At 36.4% G+C, this 25,901-nt stretch overlaps 1 protein-coding gene across 1 annotated transcript in view; it reads right to left on the bottom strand.

Annotated features, from left to right (window-relative positions):
• LOC127969790 (synaptotagmin-14-like) overlaps positions 1-12,463 on the bottom strand; it is a 22,786-nt gene extending 10,323 nt beyond the window's left edge. The window contains exons 1-5 of the mRNA XM_052571892.1: positions 12,336-12,463; positions 7,969-8,662; positions 6,850-7,074; positions 2,570-2,841; positions 413-862 (exon numbers count right to left, since the gene is read on the bottom strand). Of these exons, the coding sequence (XP_052427852.1) occupies positions 413-862; positions 2,570-2,841; positions 6,850-7,074; positions 7,969-8,530 (1,509 nt within the window). The 5' untranslated portion in view covers positions 8,531-8,662; positions 12,336-12,463. The remainder of the gene's footprint in view (positions 1-412; positions 863-2,569; positions 2,842-6,849; positions 7,075-7,968; positions 8,663-12,335) is intronic.
• Positions 12,464-25,901: the final 13,438 nt, after the last annotated feature.

The raw sequence follows: 25,901 nt of genomic DNA, 5'->3' as shown, positions 1-25,901 counted from the left end.
ATATATATATATATATATATATATATATATATATATATATATATATATATATATATATATATATATATATATAAAGCTGAATTTTCATTAGTTATTATTCCAGTTTTCAGTGTCATATCATCCATCAAATAATCAGTAATTTCTTCTCCTTATCAATGTTCATAATAAAAATATTATCAGTCAGTTATCCTGATTATTATTTGAAACTATGATACGTTTGAAAACCATGATACATTTTTTCAGGACTATTTGATTACTGAAAATTAACTGCATTTAATTTGAAATATAATATTATAATATTTGTTTTTGTGTATACATGCATACAGATGTGTATATATATATATATATTTAGAAAGAAGCATTTTTACTGGTTTACTGGTAACTTTTGGAAATTACATTTTATCACACTTACAGGTATGTTGCAGTAGGGGTCCAGTATTATGGGGACTGACATCTTGCCCTGTAGGTTGAGTTTGGTGAGGTAGAACACCTTCTCTCCAAGAGCCTTCTCCTTCTTCATCCTGCGGATGCTGTACAAGCGGAACCGGACGGCATAATTCCCGATCATCTCCGACTCGATATGGCTGAAGTAAAGTGTCTCTGTGAAGACGGGGCAGGGGCCACGCTGGATGATGGTTTTGGCCCTCTGTTTTTTGGTGGGCAGCAGCACCAGATGCACCTGCCAGGAGATGTTACCCGTGCGTTTGAGAGAAGGAATGTCTGTCAGCGCTGTTATCGTGACAGACAGACGCTGGTCAGACGAATCGTAGTCAAAGATGACGTCGAGAGTTCCATATTGAGAGAGAGGCTCAGGGTCGTAACCTTTGGGAAGCTGAGCCGCCGATCCACGTGCAGACAGATTCTACAGAGATGATTGACAGAAAAAGAAAGAGATTTCGAGGGAGTAACAGTTACCATCTGACACTCGAGGTAGTGCATGGTAAGTAGATCAATATCGTACCTGTGCAGGAGTTTACATTTATATGAGCTCTTATATGACTGCTTTAATACTAAAAACAGACAGTTATGACAAATTTCATGATGGATGAAGATATTTTCAATGACTGATGGCTAGGATTTTTATTGCTACCATTCATATATCAAAGTTAGACAGAAGATGTGGCTCGGTACATTCAGTGCTGTATCACACTGCTGTAAACATATCAATTATTACGGAGGTGTCTACAGCACATGCATATTCAATTATGAAGGCGTTAGTGCATGCATCTGTATTTGTATGCATGTGATGACAAGGTAATGAGACCATTAAAATACTTTAGCTAATTACATGTGACAGCAATGCCCTAAAAACTGAGAGGTAAACTAAACTAATAAAGACCAAGGTCTTCTAAAACTGATGCATTGAGGGAATTTTGAATATACAGTAGCTAACAAAAAAGGATTCGTATACATGATATTTCAGTTGCCAGATGTAAAAATTAATTTGTAACAAAGAATTTAGCCCACATCACTGTTGCACTGAACAGAGAATCACCATTTACACATCTAAATTTGTTCATTCCAAATACACAGATCATTTGAAAAACCGTTCACAATTCCATGCCCTCATATCTGTCAAAAAAAAAGAAGAATATACACACATAAACACACACACACACACAAACACACACACACACACACACACACACACACACACACACACACACACACACACACACATTGTCATTGCTGAAAAAAAAAAAAAAAAATTTGACCCAAACTTCTGAATGATGTGGAATAAATGCTGAATATTTGATTGGGTTCAAGCTCAGGCTGTGGCTGGGCCACTCTCATTGTCCTGTTGGAAGGTGAACCTTCTGCCCAGTCTGAGGTCCTGAATGCTCTGGACTGGGTTTTCATTAAAGCCATCTCAATATTTTGTTGCACTGATCTTTTCTTTTATACAAAACAGCCCCACAGCATAAGGCTGCTATCAGCATACTTTACTTTTGAGATGGTACTCTGAAGGTGATGAGCAGAGCTGGTTTCCTTCAAACATGATACTTGGAATGGAGGTTCATCCGACCAGATAATCTTCTTTCAGAGTCTGAATGTTCTTTAGGTGCTTTTTTTTTTTTTTTGCAAATTCCAAGTGTGTTTTTATGTGTCTTAACTGAGGAAAGGATTTCATTTGGCTACACCCGCCATAAAGCCCAGATCGGTGGAGTTTTGCAGTAATGTTTGTCCTTCTGTAGGTTTCTCCTATCTCTGCATTTGATCATGGAGCTCATCTAGAGTGACTAACAGGTTCTTGGTCACCACACTAACCACAGCCCTTCTCCATCAATTTCTCAGTTTGACCAGGAGGCCAGCTCTAGTAAGGGTTCTGGTTGTTCCAAACGTTGTCCATTATTGATAATGGAAGCTACACGCTTCTATGAACCTTGCAGCAGATTTTTTTTTTTGTAGATGTGGAAAAAAGGTAATTTAAAGCAGTTTTTATAAGGTAGCAATGTAACAATATGTGGAAAAAATGAATACTTTCGCAATGCACTGTACATATGTTCATTTCTAACCCTGGTAAAGAGGAAATTTTTGTATATACAGATTATTTTGCTGAAACACTCACCTCTGGGCTGAGTACAGCAGTGCTGTCACTGGGCACATCTTCTTCATAGCCCTTGTTAAGGAAACTCTCTGTTTCCTGTGTGCCGCTGACCTCACTTGGACATTTTCCATAGCTGTGTCTGGGGCTATCGCTCCCCTGGGAAAGGTCACATTTGGCATCGTCCAGGTCAGAGGGTGTGCATGACATGCGTGGCGACCCATTCTCATCCTGATAGGGTGGAGGCTGCAGCTCATCCAATGGTGGAGTCCGTCTCATCCGCTGGATACAGTTTACTGATGTGGAGCAAAGTGAGAGAGATGCATTTAGTGCCATTTAGCACAATGTTCTCAAGCAATATGAAAAAACAAAAAAAAGTGTGATGTGATGCAAATATGATATTTGCATTGAAATGCATTCACTGGAGTGAAAGTAACTCTGCATAAGGGCAGAATGAAGCAATATTGTAATTTCACTAACTCAATATAATTAATTCTGACATGGTCTCTAATTCTGACAAAAGCTGCAGCATTAGACCAGAAATATCTATTAGGCTTGTAATTTATGGTACAACTTGTTATATGGCATTCATAGGTCTGTAACATCCCTTATGAAACAAAAATATATTGCAATATATTGGAAAATATCATGTTTTATATATATATATATATATATATATATATATATATATATATATATATATATATATATATATATATATATATATATATATATATATTAGGCATATATTCTTATATATATTTATATTTTTTTCCAATATATTGCAATATATTAAAAGCGGCAATCATTTATATATTTTGCAATATATTATATAATATATGTAGCATCAATATATTATTAAATGTATTTAAATATATTAAATATTAGAAAATAAAAAGGGAAAATAATATATTACAATATATTTTAAGAAATATATTGGTAAATATATTTTCCTTTCGTAAGGGATAAGCTCATTTCAAGTGTAAAAACCTGTCCTTTTAGTAAGAACATCTCTTACACCTGCATCTTCACAAATCATTCAGTTGTCCTCCAATAGCTACAAATCACTGTGCATGTGTGTATGATTAAATTAAACAAATCAGTGTATTTCAAAATTTCAAATGATGAAAATTACGGGATATTCTAATGCTGTTAGTGGTTTAATGAGACTCTGAAATTGAGGTGAATGGCAAAATGTGGCCTGATTTACCTGCATTCACACTACAAGTTAAACTGCTCTGTAGTGAAAGTGAACCAAGTGGCTGTTGCCATAGTAACATGCTGCTGGTCAGGGCAGGAAGATCTCTCTCTCTCTCTCTGTCTCTCTCTCACACACACACACACACACACACACACACACACACACTTCTGTTGTGTGTGAGTGTGGCTGGGGTAACTGGTTTTGACTATTGGGAAGAGTTGCTGTGAATTTTCAAGTGGGGGATTAGTTATCCACTTTCTTTAAACTCCCTCACTTCCTAGATGTTAGTTCTCAGTAATAATATTTTTCACTCTTTCTCATTTAATATAATAATAATAATAATAATAATAATAGTTGTTATTAGAATAATAATGATAGTAAAGCATTATTATTATTATTATTATTATTAATCAATTTCTCAGTTTAAAATTATTCTGATAATACAATATGTAATAAAAAAATTACAAATTATTGTTATTATTCATAAACAACAACAATTACTAACAACAAAAACAACAACAGCAACTGTTTTTGCAGCTTAACTTTTCAAATTATTATGCTGACAATAAATTTTGTAATGAAAATTATTAAATTATTACTATTACAATTATTAATCTATTTCCCAGTGTCAAATTATGTTGATAATATTTTTTTTACAAAAAATATTTTTGTTATTATTTGTAAACAACAACTATAATGATTATGAATTAAACAACAACAACAAAAGTGAGTTACTATTAAGTTATAACCTAAACGTTTTTAGTTTTTGCAGTTTCACTTATTTTAACAAATTATTATTATTATTATTATTATTAATACTTTAGTGACAGCATGCACTTGAGCTGATTATGTAAATCCAACTGCTGATGCATGATCTCCAGCATGATTTAAGAACAATACAAAGAGCATCTTGTACTTCCATGAAAGCAAGAACATCTGAAGTTCACATGATCAATGTCACAAATTTACTTATGACCTAGAAATAGAGCAGAATCAGAAATATTATTTCTTCATTTTACATCACAACATTTAAGATATGACAGTACAAAAGAAGGAAACTCGGAATCAAAATTCACTTTTAATGAGGATGGAGGAAAGAAACATCACTATGATTAAGATGATGGAGGAGCACGTCCGCTTGCCTTCTGTCTCAATGCTGAATGACGTCTTTGATCATAAACACTGCAGCTTTTCAACCTCCGGCTATAAACAAGCGCAAGAGAAATCTCTGTCTGTGTTTATGAGAGAGTGCCTATATCTTAATGATGTTTTGATCAGCTCTCATGTCAGACATCTCTCATGTTTCAATTTGATCAGAACACCAGAATATATGCAATTGCTATAAAATTCAGTATCATCAGGACTTCACTGAGCGATTAGCAACATGACATTTACATTTATGCATTTAGAAGAAGCCTTTATCCAAACTGACTTACAGTGCATTCTGGCTTTACAATTATTATTATTATTTTATTTTATTTTTTTACACCAGTGTGTTTACTGGGAATTGAACCCACAACCTTTTGTGCTGCTAATGCAATGCTCTACCACTGAGCCACAGGAACAGTTTACGGCTCACTTAACTTGGTTTTCAAGTTAACAAACACTCAGCTCATTTGTTATGTATGAATATAAGAATGTCAGTAAGAATGTGATTTTGTGTGTGTGTTTTATGTGTTTGTGAGCAGTCAAGAATTATGAGTGTGTAAGTGTATATGTAAATGTGTGTGTGTGTGTGTGTGTTAGCTCCACATGTATTATACAGATGGCCTGAGGCTACAGCCTCTCTTGCCTCCAGGAAAACAGCTCACGAGAAAAGCATGCAGCTCTATCTGTCTCTCTGTACAGCAGTTCACAGAAACAGAGAGGGAAATCAGAGAGACATATCCACCAGCTTCCTGCTTTTTTCTTTCTGACAGCCCTTCCCTTTGACATATTTTCATTATTTCTCTTCATAGCCCTCTATAATCTCTCTTCTCTGTTTACTGGAGTATCTGCAATGATTACAGCAGAAATTGCAGACAACTGAAATAGGCAGCTGGAAGTACAAAAATCATCTTATAGTCCTGTATCTGTCTGATATAAAAGCAGAGACCATCATCTTCATCCAAAACACAGAATAACATGCTAATCTTCCTTTTCCGTGAGAAGCAGAACACAGCCAAGAACTCTCTTACTCTGTTTTCTCATCTTTCTTTATACTGTAGCTATGTGAGTTAAACTAGCGTGTGAAGGAAGGGAGTGTGTTTGTGTAGAAGAAAGGAGAAAAAGCGTGTTCTGGCTTCTTACACAAAAATGTGTTCTTCCAGAACTGTCCTGGTCTCATGATCTAAACCCTTTGCTCTCTGTAAGAATCACTCATTCCAGAAAAAGAGCAACCCACAGCCATTTTTATTGAAAACAGGTTTAATTCAGATTTTTTTTTACTACAGTGTCTGTTACTGAATGTTCTTAAAAAAAATAAAAAATAAACTCTGATGCCAAAATTCCAGTGAAAAACAACCATCCCTAAGCAGAAGATAAGTAGTTGAGCAGCGCCATCTAGTGTAATGGAAAAGCATGGCTTTATTTGGGTTCCATTCTATCTTCTTTGGCCAGTCCTCTAAGATGCCAAATCATACACATCATACACAAATCATACTTACACATCACACTACTGTTCAAAATTTTAGGGTCAGTCGCTTTGGATAAAAGCATCTGCTAAATAATAAAATGTAAATGTAAAAGAAAAGTTAAGAATTGAAATAAAACGTTTCTTGAATTTCAGATCAACACATTAGAATGATTTCTGGAGGATCATGTGACACTAAAGAACGGAGTAAATTCAGATTTCCCATCACATTTTGAAATATTTTCAAACAGAAAGCAGGTATTTTAAATTGTTCTACTATGTCACAACATTACTTTTTTTTTTTTTTTTACCATTTTTTTATTATCAATTAATTTTATTATTTTTTTATCTACATCATTTAGATGAAGAGTAACCCCTAAAAAAAATTACTCTTCCATTTCACAATGAGCATTAAACTCCATTTTCACCCCATAATAAAAGTCTCATGATGAGCTGAGAGAATGCAGCTTTTTGTGTGAGGTGTAAATTTACCATCATCTGCTGAGGCCTCACTGCTGTAGCCATCATATTCAGCCGCTAGGGGGCAGTATTTCTGCCGTGTGTCCCAGCCATAGCCCTTCTGGTGGCGTGAGTGAGTCCCCGCTGACCCACCCCTGAGACCCTGCGATCGAGACACGGCTTCCTGATACTGTCCAATCACCTCATCATCACTGTCTGACGACGAGCAGTGATAGTCTGCATTCACATAACTCTTATCTGAGACAAAGAAAACAAGAGAAAGGGGACCATTTAAAACCACACCAACAAGCGCTTGAATTTTGAGCGCAAGAAGAAATTATTTGAGAAAGTTTTAACACAATGTTCTCCACCTTAAGCACTGGTATGTCACCAAATATAGGTAACAAAAGAAGAGAAAATGAGCAATATAATAATATGACTTGATTAACATACTTCTGCAATAAAGATGATGGAAAACTGATATAACTGTATAAAGATCTATAGATAATGTATCATTTAAATTCTTAAATTAGGGGAATTCAGTGAATAAAAAAATCTTTTCGTGTATAGTATGTTACATATAATGGATATGGCTCATGCCGGTTTAGCATTTTTGTAACATTGCCATACCACAAACAACAGATATTTTTAACTCTAATCTTCAGCACAGACACTAGAGGGCGCTATAGTTTAACAATTCCACATAATAAGAATCCAGATGATATTGTCATAATTATTTTAGCCAAAATATACACAAACATCTGTGAAAAATGAGGTTTTAGAGTCCAAGAACGGCAGTGGCATGCATAAGTAATTTATGCTAAATCAGGAAAACCAAATCCCCTGTATTTTTTACACATAAAGAATAAGAGACAGGGAGAAAAGCATGAACTTGAGATACATATGAAGAGTCAGCAACTGCAGAGAGTTCAGGTTTTCTCATACAGATTAAAGTGAGGGAAAACAAAGCAGTACTTCGACTGCAGCAAAGATCATTCCCAACAGATGAAGAGATCAGACAGACCCAGATCAGTTTGAAAGATTCCAGGTGGATTTTAAAGAAAGAAAAGATAGTGGCTCCCTTTTTTCAGACACAGTCATCCAGTGAAGTTCAGATAACTGAGGGAAAAATCAGTAGCCTTATCCTCTCACCTTCAGCTGGTCTCTCAATATTACTAGATTTCTTCTCCTCACAACCATCTGCTGGGCTTCTAGATGTTTTTAGTTTAGTGGACTCAGTTCTTTCTATAACACAGGATCCATTTTGTTGTAGTACCGAAAGTGAATCAGCCCCATTTTGCGCTATGAACTTTTCTTTCAGTGTGTCAGGAGCCTGTGAGAGGTCACTTTCTGTAGAGAAAGTCTCAGTGGACAGCAGTGAACCGGTGTCGTTGCTTGTAGTCTGAGGCTCAGGGTCCTTCACTAGGCCGCATACAGCCTGGGTCTGGATTTCAGTCCTACCCAGAAGAGGATCTCTTTCCTGGGCCTGCCGTGCTGCAGCCTCCTTCTCTTCGGCCTCTTTCTTACGAATCCTCTTCAGCTCCTCGGCCTGGACTTTATGGATGATGGTGTTGACATGCTCAGCGAGTTCTCCGCTCACCGTGAATGTGACATCACTCAGTGCATAAGCCAGGTCATCCACCTTTTCTGACACTGATTCCAACACAGCGGACATGGAAGGGAGCCTTTGCTGGAAGCTCTTAAAAAATGCCATGCTGCTATGGATGGCAGGTTTGATTGGTCAATTTCTGAAGAATATATGTCCAATGATCATGTAGACTGCTTAAAATCTAAAATCTTAAAAATTGAAATGGCAAACCCATTTTAAACAAAGTGATCTGAGCACCTAAAAGAAAAAAAGAAATGAAAAAGGAAACAAAACATCTTTAAATAACACAAAATTTCCATAATCATAAACTCATGATTCATAAAGCAGTTAAATGACAGTACATAAAGTCTCCTAGGAGTTGAGAAATCCCAGCATCCTCTTAGTCAAACAAATGCTATACAGGTGAGCAGAGCCAGCACCAGCGGCAGCGGCAGCGCAGCACTGATGAAGAGGCTGAGGTAATGAAACAGGACAATGATGTAGCAAAAATAAAAATCTTTTGTGGCCTATTCACATTCACATTTGTGTAGGACCGTAAACAAGCTTGCCTGCTACTACTACAAATATTAGAATACTGGGTTCACACAGATAGTGTTTTGGTTGTGAGTGTTTTTTTGTATTTTTTTTTAACTGCATAGGTTTGATGACATGAAAAAGTATGATGTTCTGAGTGAATGACCCTACTAAAAGGTACTTAAAGGTACAGATAGCAGAGTAGCGTAGCTATTTAATAAAACAAAATCGCACAGGCAACAAATTCAAAAATCTGACATACAGGAAATAATCTGTCTTAGGCAGCAGTTTTACCACAAATACAGAAAAGCGATACCACCACAACCACCAGCAATACTTGTGTGTGCTTAATAATAAAACACAAGATTATTGCGACTGATTCCCTGACGTAACACATTCATTAGGACCGATTTAACAGAAGCATCATTTTAAGAACAACTTGAAAAGCAACAAACAATAACAATACACTGAAATAACCAACTAACTACGATCATCATATTAATGCTAGAAAGCCTATGCATTTGGCAACTGTATTTTTACAAATAAACCATTATATTTCAGAAATAAAATCTATTTTCACACTAATTTTGAGTGAGGGGGCAGATAGTCCGAGTGAGGGGGCTCAAGCCCCCCGTGGTGCTGGCCCTGCAGGTGAGGCAAGTCAGAAAGGTCAAATCTCACATCATCATAGCAAATTAATGCTTTTTCAAAATCAGCCACAAACCACACACAGACTGATACCAGGAATGAGCCAAACTGCCTTTGAGCACAATCAGATGTGCGTATTTTACGATGTATAATTGTAATTACGTATAATGATTGTATTTTATGCAGCTGCAATATATACAGCAGATGGTCCAGGCAATCACGGACATCAGGTTCAGAGTTTTCGTCCAGGAAATTTATTCTTTTGGAAGTCTTATAAATTTGGCAGCAAACATTAAGTAGATGTTCCCCTGAGACGGAGGGCAAAGGAGTTCTGTTGATATATTTTTTTAGACAGAGAATGCCACAAGGGAGCTCCTTCCTGCAGGGTGTAAGGTTGAATAACCTCAGTCATTGTAATAGTGTTGAATAGGGTGTCCTGCTTTTTGGCTTAATACGTAAATTACCTCACATCCACTTTGACTGTGACAGAGGAATCATGGCCAGCATCCCTGCAGGACCTCTGGGCAGTGACATGAAAAACTGCCAATCTGACATTACCCTCGACTGGCCATCCAGACATTCAGCACAGCAAGATACTAAATGACTACAGATGACATTACAAACCACCACAGTCAGTGAACTTTTACACTTTAAATAATTTTACACAATTCAATTATTTACACAAGTAAAAACTTAAGGATTAATACTGCAACAATGTGCATTAAATTGATCAAAAGTGTCAGTAATAACTTCTCAAATAAATTTAGTTCTTATGAACTTTTTCATAACAGAATCATGATCATGGTTTTCACAGACATATTAAAAGGATCATGTGTCACAACTAAAAATTATAGGATTACATTTTGAAAATCATTAAATAAAAAAGTTATTTTAAATCTTAATATTTCACAATATTACTAATTGTACTGTATCTTTGGTCAACTAAATGCAGCCTTGAGCATAAGAGACTTTTACAAACATGAAACTATCTTACAGGCCCTGAACTTTTGAAAGGATCTGTAATATAAATGGTAAAGTTCACTGCAGTTTATATTTACATTCAGCATTGTTTTGCTCTACTGTTCATACAACCCTACCAAAACATCCAGGTAATGAAGAACCACTGCACTATGCTACACATTTACAATGTCATGTTTAGTACACAGCCATGGTTATTGTGCTTTGTCATAGGCTCACCAGGTCAAATAAGTGCAAACATACTTATCCAGTAAATGCCATTCTGATTATGCCACTGATTCTGATGCTGAGCAGAGTTATATAAAGTGCTGTGTGTGGGCAGCTCAGTGATGCCTGGATCCAGAACCTGTCAGTAGGATGTGTGTGTGTGTGTGTGTGTGTGTGTGGGCATCAAGTGCCCCTGTCAACAGTATAAGTGTGTAGGTGTGATTGAGAGCTTTATGGTTTCAAACAAAAGGTAGTTGTATGTAAAAATGTGCATGGTTCATTGAGTTATTTAAGCCAGTTTTGTTGTGCGAGTGTGTGTCGGTGCATATATACTGACAATGTAGACATTTGATCCTGAGTGTGTTTGGATTGCTTCCCGGATTTCTCTCAGGGATGTTACATGATCCCTTGGTTCATTTTCAGACACTCACATTCGTCACACATACTATTGATCTGATAATTGGCCAGTGGCATCTGTTCTCTCCAATCAGCGTCTGGCATTAAAGATCACAAGCTGATCAGCTCATCACGTCACCGTGCCTGACAGACAAACAGGAAGGGTTGTGAAGCATATTCCAGAATCCCACACCACCAAAATAGTCTCTTAGAAACCTCTCCATCATCTAAGTGGTGCTAATTAAGCTCTGTTAGTAATTCTCACAGACTCTGATCTGGAGCTTAGCAGATAATTACCTCTCTGGAGACTGCCACGCAGTGTTTGGGAATCTGGACTCATGTTATACTGGACCTCTCAGCTTCAAAAACACCATGGTTTGGTCTCAGTCATCACATACTATAATGAGGTTATTTTACTCTAGATTAGAGAAATAAATCAGGTTGTCTTTTTATGAATGGCCACTACTATGCTAAAAATACCAGTGCAAAGAGTTCAAAACACTGTTGCTCAATCCAGCTCAATGAAACGTTTACAGATGGGATGGAAATCCATACTGTACAGTACATCCGGCATTTCTGTTTCTCTTCATCATTACTGCAAAACCACAACCAGTTCACAAGTGGGGAAAAAAAAAACAATACTCCCTTGACAATTAATAATATCTGCAGTTATAAAACAAAAACTTCCTGAACCTTCTTTTACAGAGACCCTAAAAAGTTTTTTTTGTACACTTCTAGATACTTAGGTCACGTAAAAAAATTTTTTTTTTTAAACAAAACACTGAAACCAGCCGAAAACACATTTTCAGTTTCCCTCAAATTTAAACAGGTGTCATAGCAGGTCAAGTTCAATATACACTAAGGTTGAAAAAAAGTATATGATGTTGAAAGCTAAACAAAAAGCATTTTTAAATTAGAAATAGGCCTATTTAACATTATAAAAAGCATAATTAATACCTTTCCTGTCACTTAAAAGCAAAAAATAAAAAAAACATGAATTAATTTTTTTCCATTACTGTCCATAATGTTTGAACAGTAGAGTATATAATTCTATATTATAAATTTTAAATATGGCTTAAGTGTGCAAATACAGGGGTCACTGTACTGTAGACATGCACACAATTGCAACAACAGCAACAACAACAACAACAACAAAACAGCAACAAACCTGCTGGCTCTGTGCTTTTTCTGTACTGGTCAAGGCTGGACAGCTGGTTGGCACTCTCAAGGGATAATTTGTTATTGAGGTAAAGAAAGAGTACAATCACAAGAAAGATGAACACACCAATGCCAGACAGGAACCCCAGAGCCTCAGGAGACACTGTGGAGAGAAAGAGAGAGATTTATTTATTAGCCCAATAAGGTACATTAGAGTTAAGAATTTCTGTGACTTTTTCCTGATCTTTCCAGTCAGTTGACATTACTGGTTGAGGATCAGCATTCAAATTTGTATTCAAACCAAAAAGGTTTTTTGTGATGGTGAGAACATATTAATTTCCAGTAGTTTGTCTTTTAAAGCAGATTTCTGCTTGATCTTGGATCAGGGATTCAATCACAGATCAGTCTGAGCAGCACTTAAAAATAAAGAGAAAGGCATTACATTACTGAGAGAAAGAGACCAGCCATGCAGAAACAGAGCAAAGATGAAATGTTCACAGTGGGTGCAAAGGGTTTCACCCGATCACCTTCCTTCATTCATCAAAAACTACAGAGATGATAGAATGTAACTGCAACACTATCTGCTAGTTCTGCTCTGTGTGGCCCCATATTTCAGGATGACAGAGGGAAATGACCCAGTTCCAGACGGTTGGTTTCCCACTTAGGGAAGAAATAAACTTACCAGCGATGATTTCTGCACTGAACTGAATCACAGCTTTCTGGGAGTGTGAATTTGACTCTGTGGTTCCACACATAGACCCATTCTGCAAGAGTAAGTGTGAATTATTCACACAAATTATGCAATGTGATTCTGTCCCACAGGGCCTGACAGGAACGGAGTTAAATATTAAAAGAGAAATCCTTCAATTTTAAATAACTTTAAATCACTCTATTACAGTTATCTAGAATATCACTCTGTGCTTTGTTTTTTCATTGGAATTCTAAAAACTAAAATCTATGTAATTTGTAGGTTGCTGGTTAAAAGTTACAAGCTACAAATGTGTCACAGGTAGAAACCATACAAAATATGATAATGGCTGTGAAGTCAGGGGCACCTTTAAGAGTTTAAAAATGACCAATAAATCATATTACAGATTAACAGTATTGATGATAAGAATGAAATCTGAAATATTGCCAAAGTCCAATCAGGGTAAGATAAGGTCAAAAGTCATTATGTCAGGTTCACTACTTTGGAATGGAACATTATGGATTCTGTCCATTCCGGCAGAGAGTGAAAAAATAAAATAAAAGAATGTTCCATGGAATGATCTTTGTTACATAACAGCAGCTCTTAACCATGGCAACAGAGTTCCTGCTGTCACTGATCCTGTTTAGCCACTTAACTGCATAATCTAGCTAGCTGCTGCTGTTTTTAGCAGGAGGACGTCACAACACAGAACAAACAATGGCCAAATGCAAATGATGACACTTTTTTGTCATGGTGGACACTGTGAAGACACAGACATTATTAGACACAAGTAACATAATTAGCTAAATTCTTGAGAAAAAAAAACAAATTTATAGGTATAGTGAACCTGTTATCTGTTGTTAGTTTAGCCTAGTCACGTGCACAACACATTTGTGCGCATGCAACAGTAATGATGGAAATCTAATTTTCTTTGATGTTTGCCACAGTGCTTCCTGACAACAAAGACACTAACATCCCTACTGCATCTAAACAATTACAAACTGCGGTAAGACATCAATAGCATAAGCGAACAATAACAACAGGATAAATTATTATATACTTTAACACTGGTGACAGATTTACAACAGATACAAGGCTGATAAACATCCTAAAATATACAGTAAATGCTACGCAAAAAGACACTTCGTGTGATTCTGGTCAAACAAACACTTATAAAACAGCTCTCCGCCTCCATTTGCTATTTTTAGTGATGCTAATTGATTTACAGCCTGTTCATTTCCTGATCAATGCAATGAAATCATTTCCCTCCTAACCCACTTGCCATCATGTTTCTTCTTTCCTGTTCTGTGATTTTTTAATATTTCTGTTGTTTCAGGATCTATTTGAAATATACTCAAATCACAGTAAGGTACATTTAACCATCTTGCAGATGGAAAAAAATCCATTAGTCACAAGTCCTTCTGAAAGTCCTGCAGTCAGATGCCAGTTTAGTCAAAGAGGCCTGAGTCACAGACATCAATAACAGGACAAAATAATCCACAGTACTCAGAGTTCTTCCTGTCAGTCTCCACACACAGAAGCGAGGTACGGCTCAGTGCTCAAAGAAGGAACATTTACAGTAGACTTTTTAAACCTGCACAGTTTTAAAGGAACGGTTCACCTGAAAATAAAATGTCAAGCGGATAATGTATCAAAGTGGAAAAATATGGTAACTGGGTCATTAAATGCAATTAGCACATTAATACTTTGTGGGAGAAAGAATAAATACCAGTTATTATTGTATAGGTGAAACTGTTAAATGTTGGACAAGAATTTGCAAAGTGATGAAATTTAGTAATCAGGATAGCAAGACCCAGATTTTAAACCAAATACTTTTGATGATGTATGTTTAAGGTTTAGGCTAGCAAAGGGCTTAAAAGATTTGATAAATTTTACAGAGATAATGAGATGTAGACATTTGAGAACATAGAGAAAAAATATGTATTGTATGGGAAATTAGTTTATAAATATTTTAAAATAAGAAGTTATCGAAAGAATGAGATTAAAATAAAAACTTTACATGATATTCACCCTCACCCTCGTTTTATCATTAAAGTTAGTAAAATCAATAGACTAGATAACTTGATAGGACAAATAAAAATATATATTCAAATAAATTAAGGATGGGGGTTTATATAATATTTAAACAAAATGGAAAATTTAATTGGGCAATAAAATAACAGAAGAAGATTGTAAACATAGTTTAAAAGAAAACGTACTCGATTACTAAAGTAACCTCAGTTCACTGAGATATGGGAACAAGCACTGCGTCTGCTAAGATGCTATGGGTAAAACTGCTTTTTCTCCAAATACTGAAGCCTTTTCAGTAATGCAGTGTACCTTAAACCAGTGATTTAAAAAATTAACCAATGGCTTGACAGTGGAGAACGGAGAACGGAACCCAGAGGGGGTCAGCAGCACACAATGAAGAAGGCAAACACCTGAAGCACTGGTTTTGCCATATTGCCAGAGTGAGTCCGTTTAAGCAGAAAGGACCCAGGCCTGTAAGGCCGGGACATCCAGATTATAAAACTTGGTAAATGTAGACAGCGAGAACCACCTGGTTGCGGCATAAATCTCTGCAACGGACAAACCGATGCCTCTTGTTGAGTGGGCTCGTACTCCCATGGGGCAATGGAGGCCCAAAGAACACTTTACAGATACTAATGTGAGTAGCAGAGCAGTTTTTGGCATCAGGGCACGAAGGCCAACTGACTGTAGTGGGTCTAAGGAAGCTCTTTTTAGAGCCCTCAACACCGTGGGCAGGTCCCATGTAGGGATGTTGATGGGGCGAGGCAGGACGAACCTACTTAAGAACCCTTTAAAAAAGGAACAAATGAGTTGTTCCTGCCCATTGACTGGCCAACTATAGGAGCATGTGAGGCTGCTATATCTGCTACATAGACATTGAACGTGGAGCCCACTCCCAATGACTAGGGGTGGGATAAAAAAATTGTTTGTCCGAAGCATCGCGATTCTCTCTTCATCGATTCTGAAATGTTCATAGTCGATTCTGAGCTTTTTTATTTTTCCTGCATATGGCATGTGTGCACGCTAGAGATGCGGCGGGCTTCATTTTTACAGAATTTGAGCTGCGAGACACGTGCACATTGCTTGACAGTCTGTGCTTCCACTCGCCATGTTTTACTTTAGATATGCTTACATTTACGCCATTTGGAATGCATTTTATATAATAAAAAATGTATTTATATGAAAATGTAGCCATGTGCAGTAATTTTGAGAACTAAGAATGTGATCGTCGTGATATTGAGTTGATGGTAATTGTAATTGAATGTAATTGTGAAACCAGTGAAGATTCACACCCCTATTTATAAGCTGGAAGTAATGACAAACAGAGATTCTAACTACAAACAAAAAGCATATAACTGCCATTTTATGTAATATCTAAAGTTTTAAAGATGTACTTGCACAGCATAAGAAATAATTGGGAAAAAAGTTAGAGCAAAAACAGTTTTAGAATTTGATCATGACTCCCAGAATCGAAATGAGATCTGAAGGTTCCCACCCCTAAGGGATGTATGACAACGATGCATCGATGCATCATTAATCGTAATCAAATTGGATCGAACCGTGGGCCTCTGAATCGTAATTAAATCAAATCGTGAAATACCCATAGATTCCCACCCCTACCATTGACCCTTATCCAACAGCCCTTATATCATATCTTAGATGCGTTTCAGGAAAATGGGTCTACATCATGGGCCATACACCAGGCAAAGAAGAAGGGCACAGAGCCGTCTCGTAGAGGGTGCTCTAGGCTGAGATATTGTATTTAGCATGCTCTCGGGGAGGTCCGCAGCCGAGAAAGCTCTGAGAACCAGTGCTGGTTCCTCCAGAGCGGGGCCACCAACAGAACCTTGTTTTTCTGTTCCCTGATTTGCCTGATTACCTGTGGGATCAGGGCGATTGGGAGATACAGTATCCTTCTAAGTCAGAGGAAACTGCGAATCAATTGGGCGAACAACAAAAGTGAAAGAAAGAAAGCTTCTGTGAAATGGAGAAAAAACCCTGAGTCCATGTTAAGAGTCTGCACACCTGTTGCACAATGCAGAACTGCATTTCTGATGTAAATCCAGGTCATCAGAAAAATCACCTGAGCCAGGACAGAATCTGGGCCAGAGAAAAGTACAGCTGGACAGAACAGGTACATCTGGAGTAAAGACACTGCTGAGCCATTCAAACCAAAGAAAGCAGGCCAAGGAGGAGAGAAACTCAAACTAAACTACATCTTACCCTTAAAACACCCTAATCAGCAATCTAGAGTGACCACACCTAACATAAATACATCTATCTTAAATAAAACTGTTCTAAACAATGCATACTTACACTTCTTCTTAATGTGACATGTCAGATATAGTTTGTGTATAGCAATGATTTCAAATAACCATCTTCACACATCTTTTTATGGTAAATTATTATCATAGCTAGAAATTGCTTTCTTCTTAGATATTGTATGTGGTTTTATTAACAAAGTTCGGGAGAAGCACGATCAGATAATCATCCAATTTGGCACAGGTGCATCTCGTTTAGCTAATCATCTTAAATAGCACGCAAGCGTATATATATATATCCAGTCTTCCTACCTCCTGTCCCACGACAGTTTTTCGGCAACCCTCCTCCACCCCAACTCCTCACTTCTAATCTATTTATCCCAAATTAGGGATGGGGGAGTTATTGGGGTTCGGGCTATGCTCCGGGCCCGGACCCCTCCCCCAGGACAGCACGCCAAAATATGCCTACTATTTGCCTTCAGATTAGATGTAAGGGTGAACTCGTGAATGGCTGTATCTGTTGTCATAGAAACAGGTAAAAGCATGTCAGGATGCTTAGCCACCTCTGAATTACAAAACACTACAGACACAAAAACACTCACAAAAGTGGAAAACATTGCACACTGTTGTAAACTCCCACATAACAACAGACCATAAGTGCTCTCAGAGGCCCACACACACGCCCTCAGTCATAACACCCTCACACACACACACAAAAGCAACATAGACAACAGCACCCTGTACACTCATAGAGAGATATACTGCAACATAATCTGAAACACAACAATATATGTCTGCTAAATGATACTGCAAACACACACATAATGTCTAGTCATACTTGAATAGAAAGGGAGCAGGCAGCACCTCCATTACCAGATTTTATAGGCCTCATAAACAGCTATGCTTTTGAGGGACATTAAAATATCATCATGCCAGCAGTAAATTAACACTGGTCTGTTTAAACTTAAAGTGTTTTGATTATAAAACAGCACTAGTGTGTAGTTTCTGCAGAGCTGTTCCTCTTTGTCTTCTCACATGCTGCTTTCTGTTATTCTTATTATGCCAAACGGTCATATTTCTCTCTCTCCTCCTTTATCCCTGTGCAGTTCATGTTAAGCTACTAATGAACTGCAGCTAACTATAGTAGCTATAAAAAAGCAGTCTGAAATATTTTAATACTTTTTTTTTTGAACACAGGATAATTGGATCGAGCGATATACCGTGCACAGTTTAAGAAATCAAACTAATATAAACAGATCCCCACAAATACATGTACAGTACTTGTAGCATGTCAACTTTAGTGAGTCACTCCATAACACTCATCTCAGCTATAACCGGTCAGAAAAAAACTAAACCATCAAAAACCTATGACTTTGACTGACAGTGGATAGATGTTGCCTGATGAGTGTACAAACTAACACAAACACACTATACACACACAAGTGGTGATTAACTTGTCTTCTAAAAAGTATTAATGGACAGCTCAACTGCGATATTATACAATTATGTTAAATAAAAATAAAATCTAAACATTCCCAGTCAACACAGATGTGGCCTTGAGTGTCATTTAGGCTTGAAAAAACTAAACCACTGGACATTGGTGATGTCTAAGTAGGGTCATCAGTACTGATGGGTTCAGCTCTGCAGAGACCCAGTGCTCATCCGGTCCACCTGGACCATGAGACTTTATTACACCGGGGCCACAGATCCTCACTAATGATGTTAAATCTGCCGAGACTGAGCTCTCACTAAACATGCCATCCAGCTGATAACAAACCAGACAGCTGGATAAACCCTTGAGGAACTCAGAAACAGCAGCACTATCCAATAAAATGTTTAACGTCTCATCCATTGACAACCTTCAGTATATATAGTTTCTCTTTTGTGCACAATAAAAATATTTCTTATACACATAGTCTTTATTTTTATACTCACTTTATAAATATTAATTTACACACGGTTTTCAACCTTTCTTCCTTTTCACAAAGATAGTTCAAGAATTAATCAAACCATGACAATCTTTCTGAATGGATAATGGACGAATAGTTAGGTTTGACAACATGCACACTTAGACAACCAAAAAGCCTGATGGGAAACACTGAAATATGAAAGCTCAATATAACTGATACAACAAGGAAAGTGCATAGAAGGTCAAATAATGACAACAACATACAGACCGATAGACGTGGAAAGCATGAACAGACATCAAAACTGTCTCTTTCAGTATGGAAAGCAAAAATAAAAAAAAGACCAGACCAGCATAAATGTGCCATGTCTGGGTTCAAAGCAGCGGTACAGGACAGGAGGCAGCCATTTTATGTTTAAAGTGGCCGCTTACCTTTTCTGATGCAGATAAGCTCATGTACTCCACAATTCCGCTCTCCACCTGCAGAGACAAAGCAACATTTAATGACAAACAATGTACACATGCAACAACCAGTGTTGGGAAATTTTTCGCAATTTTGCGCTACTCCCTAAAAAAGGAACTAATTACGTTGCTTAGTAAAATTTATGTAAAGTATTGCATTACATTACTTTTGTATTACTTTTTAAATCTGCGTTGGGCTTACTTGTTTGTTTTTAATATATAAAAGTTCTTCTTTTTTTTTCAAATGTAAAAGCCCTGTTACGACAAAAGCTAAATCAATGAGGCTCGGGCTGAAGGAAATGTAAATTCAGACCTGTACAGTAGAAGGTGCAGCTCAAACTAACCGCATGAAGAATATGACGCAGGAGAAGAAAGTTCAACACTATTCAGGAATAACAAAAATGAAACATAGATGTGTCATTATTGCTTAGTATGGTTGAATTGGATCATCGAAGGTCAGCAGCAAAGACATTGGTTAATAAAATGGGAGTAAAAACAAATTCTATTTGACTTATTTAACATTTAATTATTGCAGGTTTGTATAAATTTTTACTGAGTTTATTCTGAGTTTGCATTATTAATCACATGCGCTTGTCATGCGTGTCCCGTCAGTAAAGCTTGTTCTGTGATTAGTACTAAATATCCATCACCTGCTTTCAAATGGAGTGCCACTTACTACACAGAGCTGACAAGTAGATCGCTGACAAGCTATGGAATACTAGGATATTGAACGCGATATTGCGTAGCTTGTCAGTAAACTACGACTTCGACGTATATTAAGTGCCGTTCCTTCTGAAAGCAGATGATGGACATTTACTGCTAATCACAGAATCAGCTTTACTGACTGAAGATTAATTGTGCAGCCCTAGTTTGCATTCGACTATTTTTATTAATTTTAAGGAATAATGTATGTGTTCATATTTAGTTTAGAACTACAGTAAGTATCACATTCACACAGCGCACTCAAAGCCTCTGCACCTACTCCAAATTTCTCTCAACATGTCAACATAAGAGCTGTCACTCAATACATACACTGGAGTTACTTATTTGAAGATATCAGATATTTCCTTCTAAATTAAAAAGTAATAAGTTACTTTACTAGTTACTTAAAAAGTAATCTAATTACGTAACTTGAGTTACTTGTAATGTGTTACCTCCAACACTGGCAACAACACATTAAACAAAGACAAACACAGAAACAGACAGACACTTATAACTAATGCACATGACACTTTGAGACTTTATCACATTGGCAAAACACTGGACACTATGAATCCATGAAATGGATTTCAAAGAAACAATATGAGATTTGACACAAGAGAAACATCTTTGTGTTGATATTTGACACCTTGAATTGGTGCTGTTATTTTTTATTAAAACTAAATTCAAGCAACTAAGCCATTTAAAACTGATTGAAAACTGAAAATATTAAAATAATAGCTAATTCAAGATATTAATAAACACCATAGTTATAATAATTGTACAAAAATATTACTAAAATAAAACCTAAATGTTAATGGTCTTTTTACCGCAAGGTCTCTTTACACTGTTAAAGGCATTTCACTGATTGTTTTTAAATCTGACAACACTTACAATCAGGGCTGGCTAGTAACTGATTACATGTAGTAGGATTACATAATCAGATTCCAAATATTACGTACGTGGAATTAGAGTATGTTACATTTTTAAATGCTCATTATCAGATTACAATTACTTTTTAATGTATTACATGATTACATATTTTAACACGATGGCCATAAATTATTCATAAATTATTGATGCAGTGATTCCCAAATAGTCTGTGACCCAAACTCCTTAAACAACAGATTCACATGTTTTAGTTCTCTGACATCGGTTAAATGTCAGATTTACATGCAGGTCAAATGAAATGTTTCTATTGTGTTCAAGTAAAAAACATTTTTTTTTTATATTTTTATGATTAATTAATTAATGCATGTTTATCCACTCACAAATCCACTTTCAGTTTTTACATTAAGTGTAGTATGAGAAACCTTGCTTTTTTATAACAATGTGGTATGTTTAATGGTTAGCTTAAAAAAATTCAGATAAAAAAGTAATCTAAAAAGTATTAGAATACATTACCGAAAATGACCAACCTTAATGATGCTACTAAACGACAGTTTTAATCGGTAATCAGTAACAGACTGCAATTTAGAAATCCACCCAACACTACTTGCAGTATTAAAAACATGCATTTTGGCATCTACCTTCTCAGACAACCTTTTAATGTGCCCCAGCATCTAACTTTGGCAAGCTTAACCTACTGTAAGTCCTTAATATGCCCTGCTAAATAACCTCTCACAGGTAATGAATTCAAACAGGGATCACTGTTGTGTTAATCTGAACTCTGTGCAGTTAAAACTCAGACGCACAATCTCAGACATCACCTCACAGTTGTGGGACAGTTCAGGTCAGAAATGTCTTTAAAGCTGAAACCCACACTCATGCATAAGAAAGCAGAAAAAGGAGTTTCCATTATGTGCAGCGTAAGACTAACCCATGATGGTCTGCAGAAGATTTCAGCTGGCATTGGTTGGACTCAAACCTGAGATTGAGTGAAGTGATACCCCACACCAGAGCTAAGCATGGAGCCGTGCTTAAATGGTAAAACAAATGGACTGTGTCTGTGTGATGACAATCAGCATTAATAATGTTCGAACACAAATGATGATGATCGACAATATCATACAGTAAGATGGTGAATCACTGTAGCTTTGACAACACATTACACTATATTTTTAAATATATATTAAAATGGAAAAGTCATTGTAACAATATTTTATAATATTATGGTTTTCACTGTATTTTTTGTCTAATAAATGCAGCCTCAGTGAGCACAGAGTTTAGATTTAAACAATAATATTATTTATATTTTTAAACATGTAAAATAAATATTATTATTGTGATTACTGGATGACATTGTCCTTATGTTTCTCAAACCTTCATACACAAAATTGACCCATTTGACCTCATTTTAATTCAAGTGCTTCTTGAACTAACAAATGAACAATATATTGTATGGTACTTCAGTCTGAGAACCCTTGGAGTCCTGAATGAGGATCTCTGCACTGCCAAGTGCTTTATTCAACTCAGTGTTCAACTGTAAATAGGTTGTTTGCCTTTGTCTACTTTCCTTCAAACCACATTCAGTGCAAGGGTTTAGTTCAGTTATTTAAAAAAAATAATCAATTCAGCTCAACTATATTTGTATAGTGCTTTCACAAAATATATTGTTTTAAAGTAACTTTACAGAAACTGCATGTTTCAATTAAATCTGCTTAGTGTTGAAAAAGGGAGACTTTGATTCTGGCTGAGATGTGTGGGGGGTTGTAATGTCAGGTTGACCTGCAGAGGTTGTTTGCCAGAATGTGAGTAAAGATCATTCTGGAGGAGAGAGAGATGGAAGCAGCCAAGGATGTCAGTTTATGCATTCTTAATGTGTGCTGTCAACCTGTAACCCGATCGAAAACCCAGACATCTGTGATGTGGAGCCTAATCATGGTAGAATTACATCTAAGACTAAATTTCACAATGTGGATCTTTCCATGGTAATGAAGCTTGATCACTGCTATTATAACAATACTGTAAATTGGAAGCATCTCGATTACTGCTCACTGGAAGCTCACATACTGCAATATGAAGACAGATTCAGTCCCAATGATCTGCATCATCTACAGTATGTTTAAAAAAAAAAAAAAAAGTAAACACTGCCAGTTTAATTTTGAACATTCTCACATGGTACTCCGGGTCCATCATAACCCACTAATATGCTGTAATTGTCCATCACATGGCTTATGTGTGAAATGACCAACAGATGAATATTCAAACAGAAAGATAATATGACGAATAAAATAATTAAAAATGTGTTCATAAGAACGATGAAAATAATTCTAACAAATAGCTTTCACACAAAAATCGCCTGCAGAGAGGGAGAATTCTTCACAAGAGCAACTGACTTGCTCTTTTGTCACACAGCCAGTGTGGTGCACAGAGCAGATTAAAATCACATTAAGATCTAATAGCTCTGCTAAATATGCAATAACTTCCATCTTGTTGAACTGAAGTTGAACTCACAAAATTTGAGGTGTCCTGTTGCAATCCCTCCATCTGCAGTTTAGCTTCAGCCCATTGTTTTGGGACCATCTAATGCACATTGCACATAATATGGCACAGATATCTGAACACTGATTTATTACTTGTGCATATATTCTGAGCACAAGGTTTAAATTAAATAAGTTGAAGAGCATTTTCCCCAACTAATTGGGTGGTTCACAGTCAGAATAAACTGCAGAGTGGACCAGATAGTCGGAATCTTTGAGGTCTGTGATTTATCTCCAAAGATTCTGCTCAGCAGGTCAGTTCTGATTCAGTCCTGAGGGAAACAGTTTGATTGATGCCAAGTCTGTAAATAAAGTAAGTAAACTAAGCCAAGGTAGGTTGCAGGGCCAAACCCTAAGTACTTTTGTCCTCTCTCTCTTTCATCCATCTCACCTTCTCAGATGGGGCTGTTTTGTATTTATAGAGACCCGTCCCAGTTTATACAGGTATTTCCCTCTATTTATTCAGACCCTAGAATGTGGAAAAAACGAAGAGAGAAAGAGGGGGAAAGAAGTGCCCTTGTATCTGAAAGTCAAGTCAAACTTTGCAAAGCACAATGTATCCACAAAAGGAAATTGATAGTGGTAAACAGAACAATGCTTTTTTAATACAAAAAGTGTAACTCCTTCAGTATTCTCTACTAATATTTTTTCTCATAATGCATTTCAAATTTGTCCCAGAGATCACAGGTGGATGCAGTTTATCAGCTCAGTAGGAGCGTTAAGTACAGTATAGTAACTGTGAGAACCATAAAAACTGACATGACCTCCAAACTAATTTATATATATATATATATATATATATATATATATATATATATATATATATATATATATATATATATATATATATATAATCCTTCCTGTCTGGGCTTAACAGCTCCAGATTCTGTGTGTGCTATTTTCACCATCTCTCACTCTCTATTAAGAAAACATCTTATCCTCACAGACTGACAGATTTACACACAAATCCGCTTTGGCTTCAAAAACAACAGCACACAGAAGCAGCTCACCAGAGGGGATGTAATGAAAATGCCACTGAGGAACAGAAAAACCTGTCATTTTCCAATATCCCTTTGTAGGTTTGGTGACTGACTACTGAAACTCAGTCGAAATTATCTTTTTTGATTGGTCTTTTAAATGTGGTTGTGGATTATTTCTTGGTCAGGCTGAAGATTGTTTGTATGCATTATGCTTTGTTATGGGTTAAGGATGAGTGTGTACAATACATGGGTGTTTTTTTTCCCCAAATGTAGTTACACCTATAACATTTTCCCCTATTTATAGTAAATTTATTTTAATTTCAATTAACTTTTAAAACTAAGAATTTCCAACACCATATACATTTTTTTTTTTACTTTAGTAAAAAGGGTGGGGGACCTTTATATTTCACATTATGAATTCTGACTAGAATAGTGCAATCAATGCTACATTAACGCAACACTGGAGCAACTGCTCAAACGTGATGTCATAAATGCCTATTGGATAGATAAAATCACAACCACTAGAATGACTGAATAATAAGAAAAGAAACATAGAACCAGATGGCAAACTATACACTTTAAAAATGTAATTAGGTGACAAATGAAAATCATTTGTCCTGGAGAACGTAAACAGCATGAACCAGAGAACAGACTGGACAAACTAAATGCCATATGACCTCACATTCAAAAATCACTCGATAAGATGTGCAAAACATATTTTTTTAAAAGGCAGTTTTTATTTAATTATTGGGCTCTGCACCAAAAATACACCCATGAAGCAAAGCCTGTTATACACTAAATTCAAAATTAAATTTACCTCTGTCATTAAAACCAAAACCTCAATTTTCACAACAATGTGCGCGCGCGCACGCATGTGTGTTAGTACTGGTACGAGTCTATTAATTCTGGGAACATGACGGTGAGTACAATTCTAGCAGTCAGAGTCCAATCAACACATTACAGTATTTTTAGGCTTTACAGTGTGTGGCGAACAAGCTGAGCCCTTATTATCAATTCTTAAGAAAAGAATAATCTCTGACATACAGTTTCAAGACAGAAAATCATTTATAGAAACGGTTTAAATGCAGTTAAAGATCCATTTTAGACCATTTACTTGCTATTAATCA

This window comes from Carassius gibelio, chromosome B13 (genome assembly GCF_023724105.1).
Source record: "Carassius gibelio isolate Cgi1373 ecotype wild population from Czech Republic chromosome B13, carGib1.2-hapl.c, whole genome shotgun sequence".
NCBI lineage: Eukaryota > Metazoa > Chordata > Actinopteri > Cypriniformes > Cyprinidae > Carassius > Carassius gibelio.
This window is presented reverse-complemented; position numbering and strand designations above follow the sequence as displayed.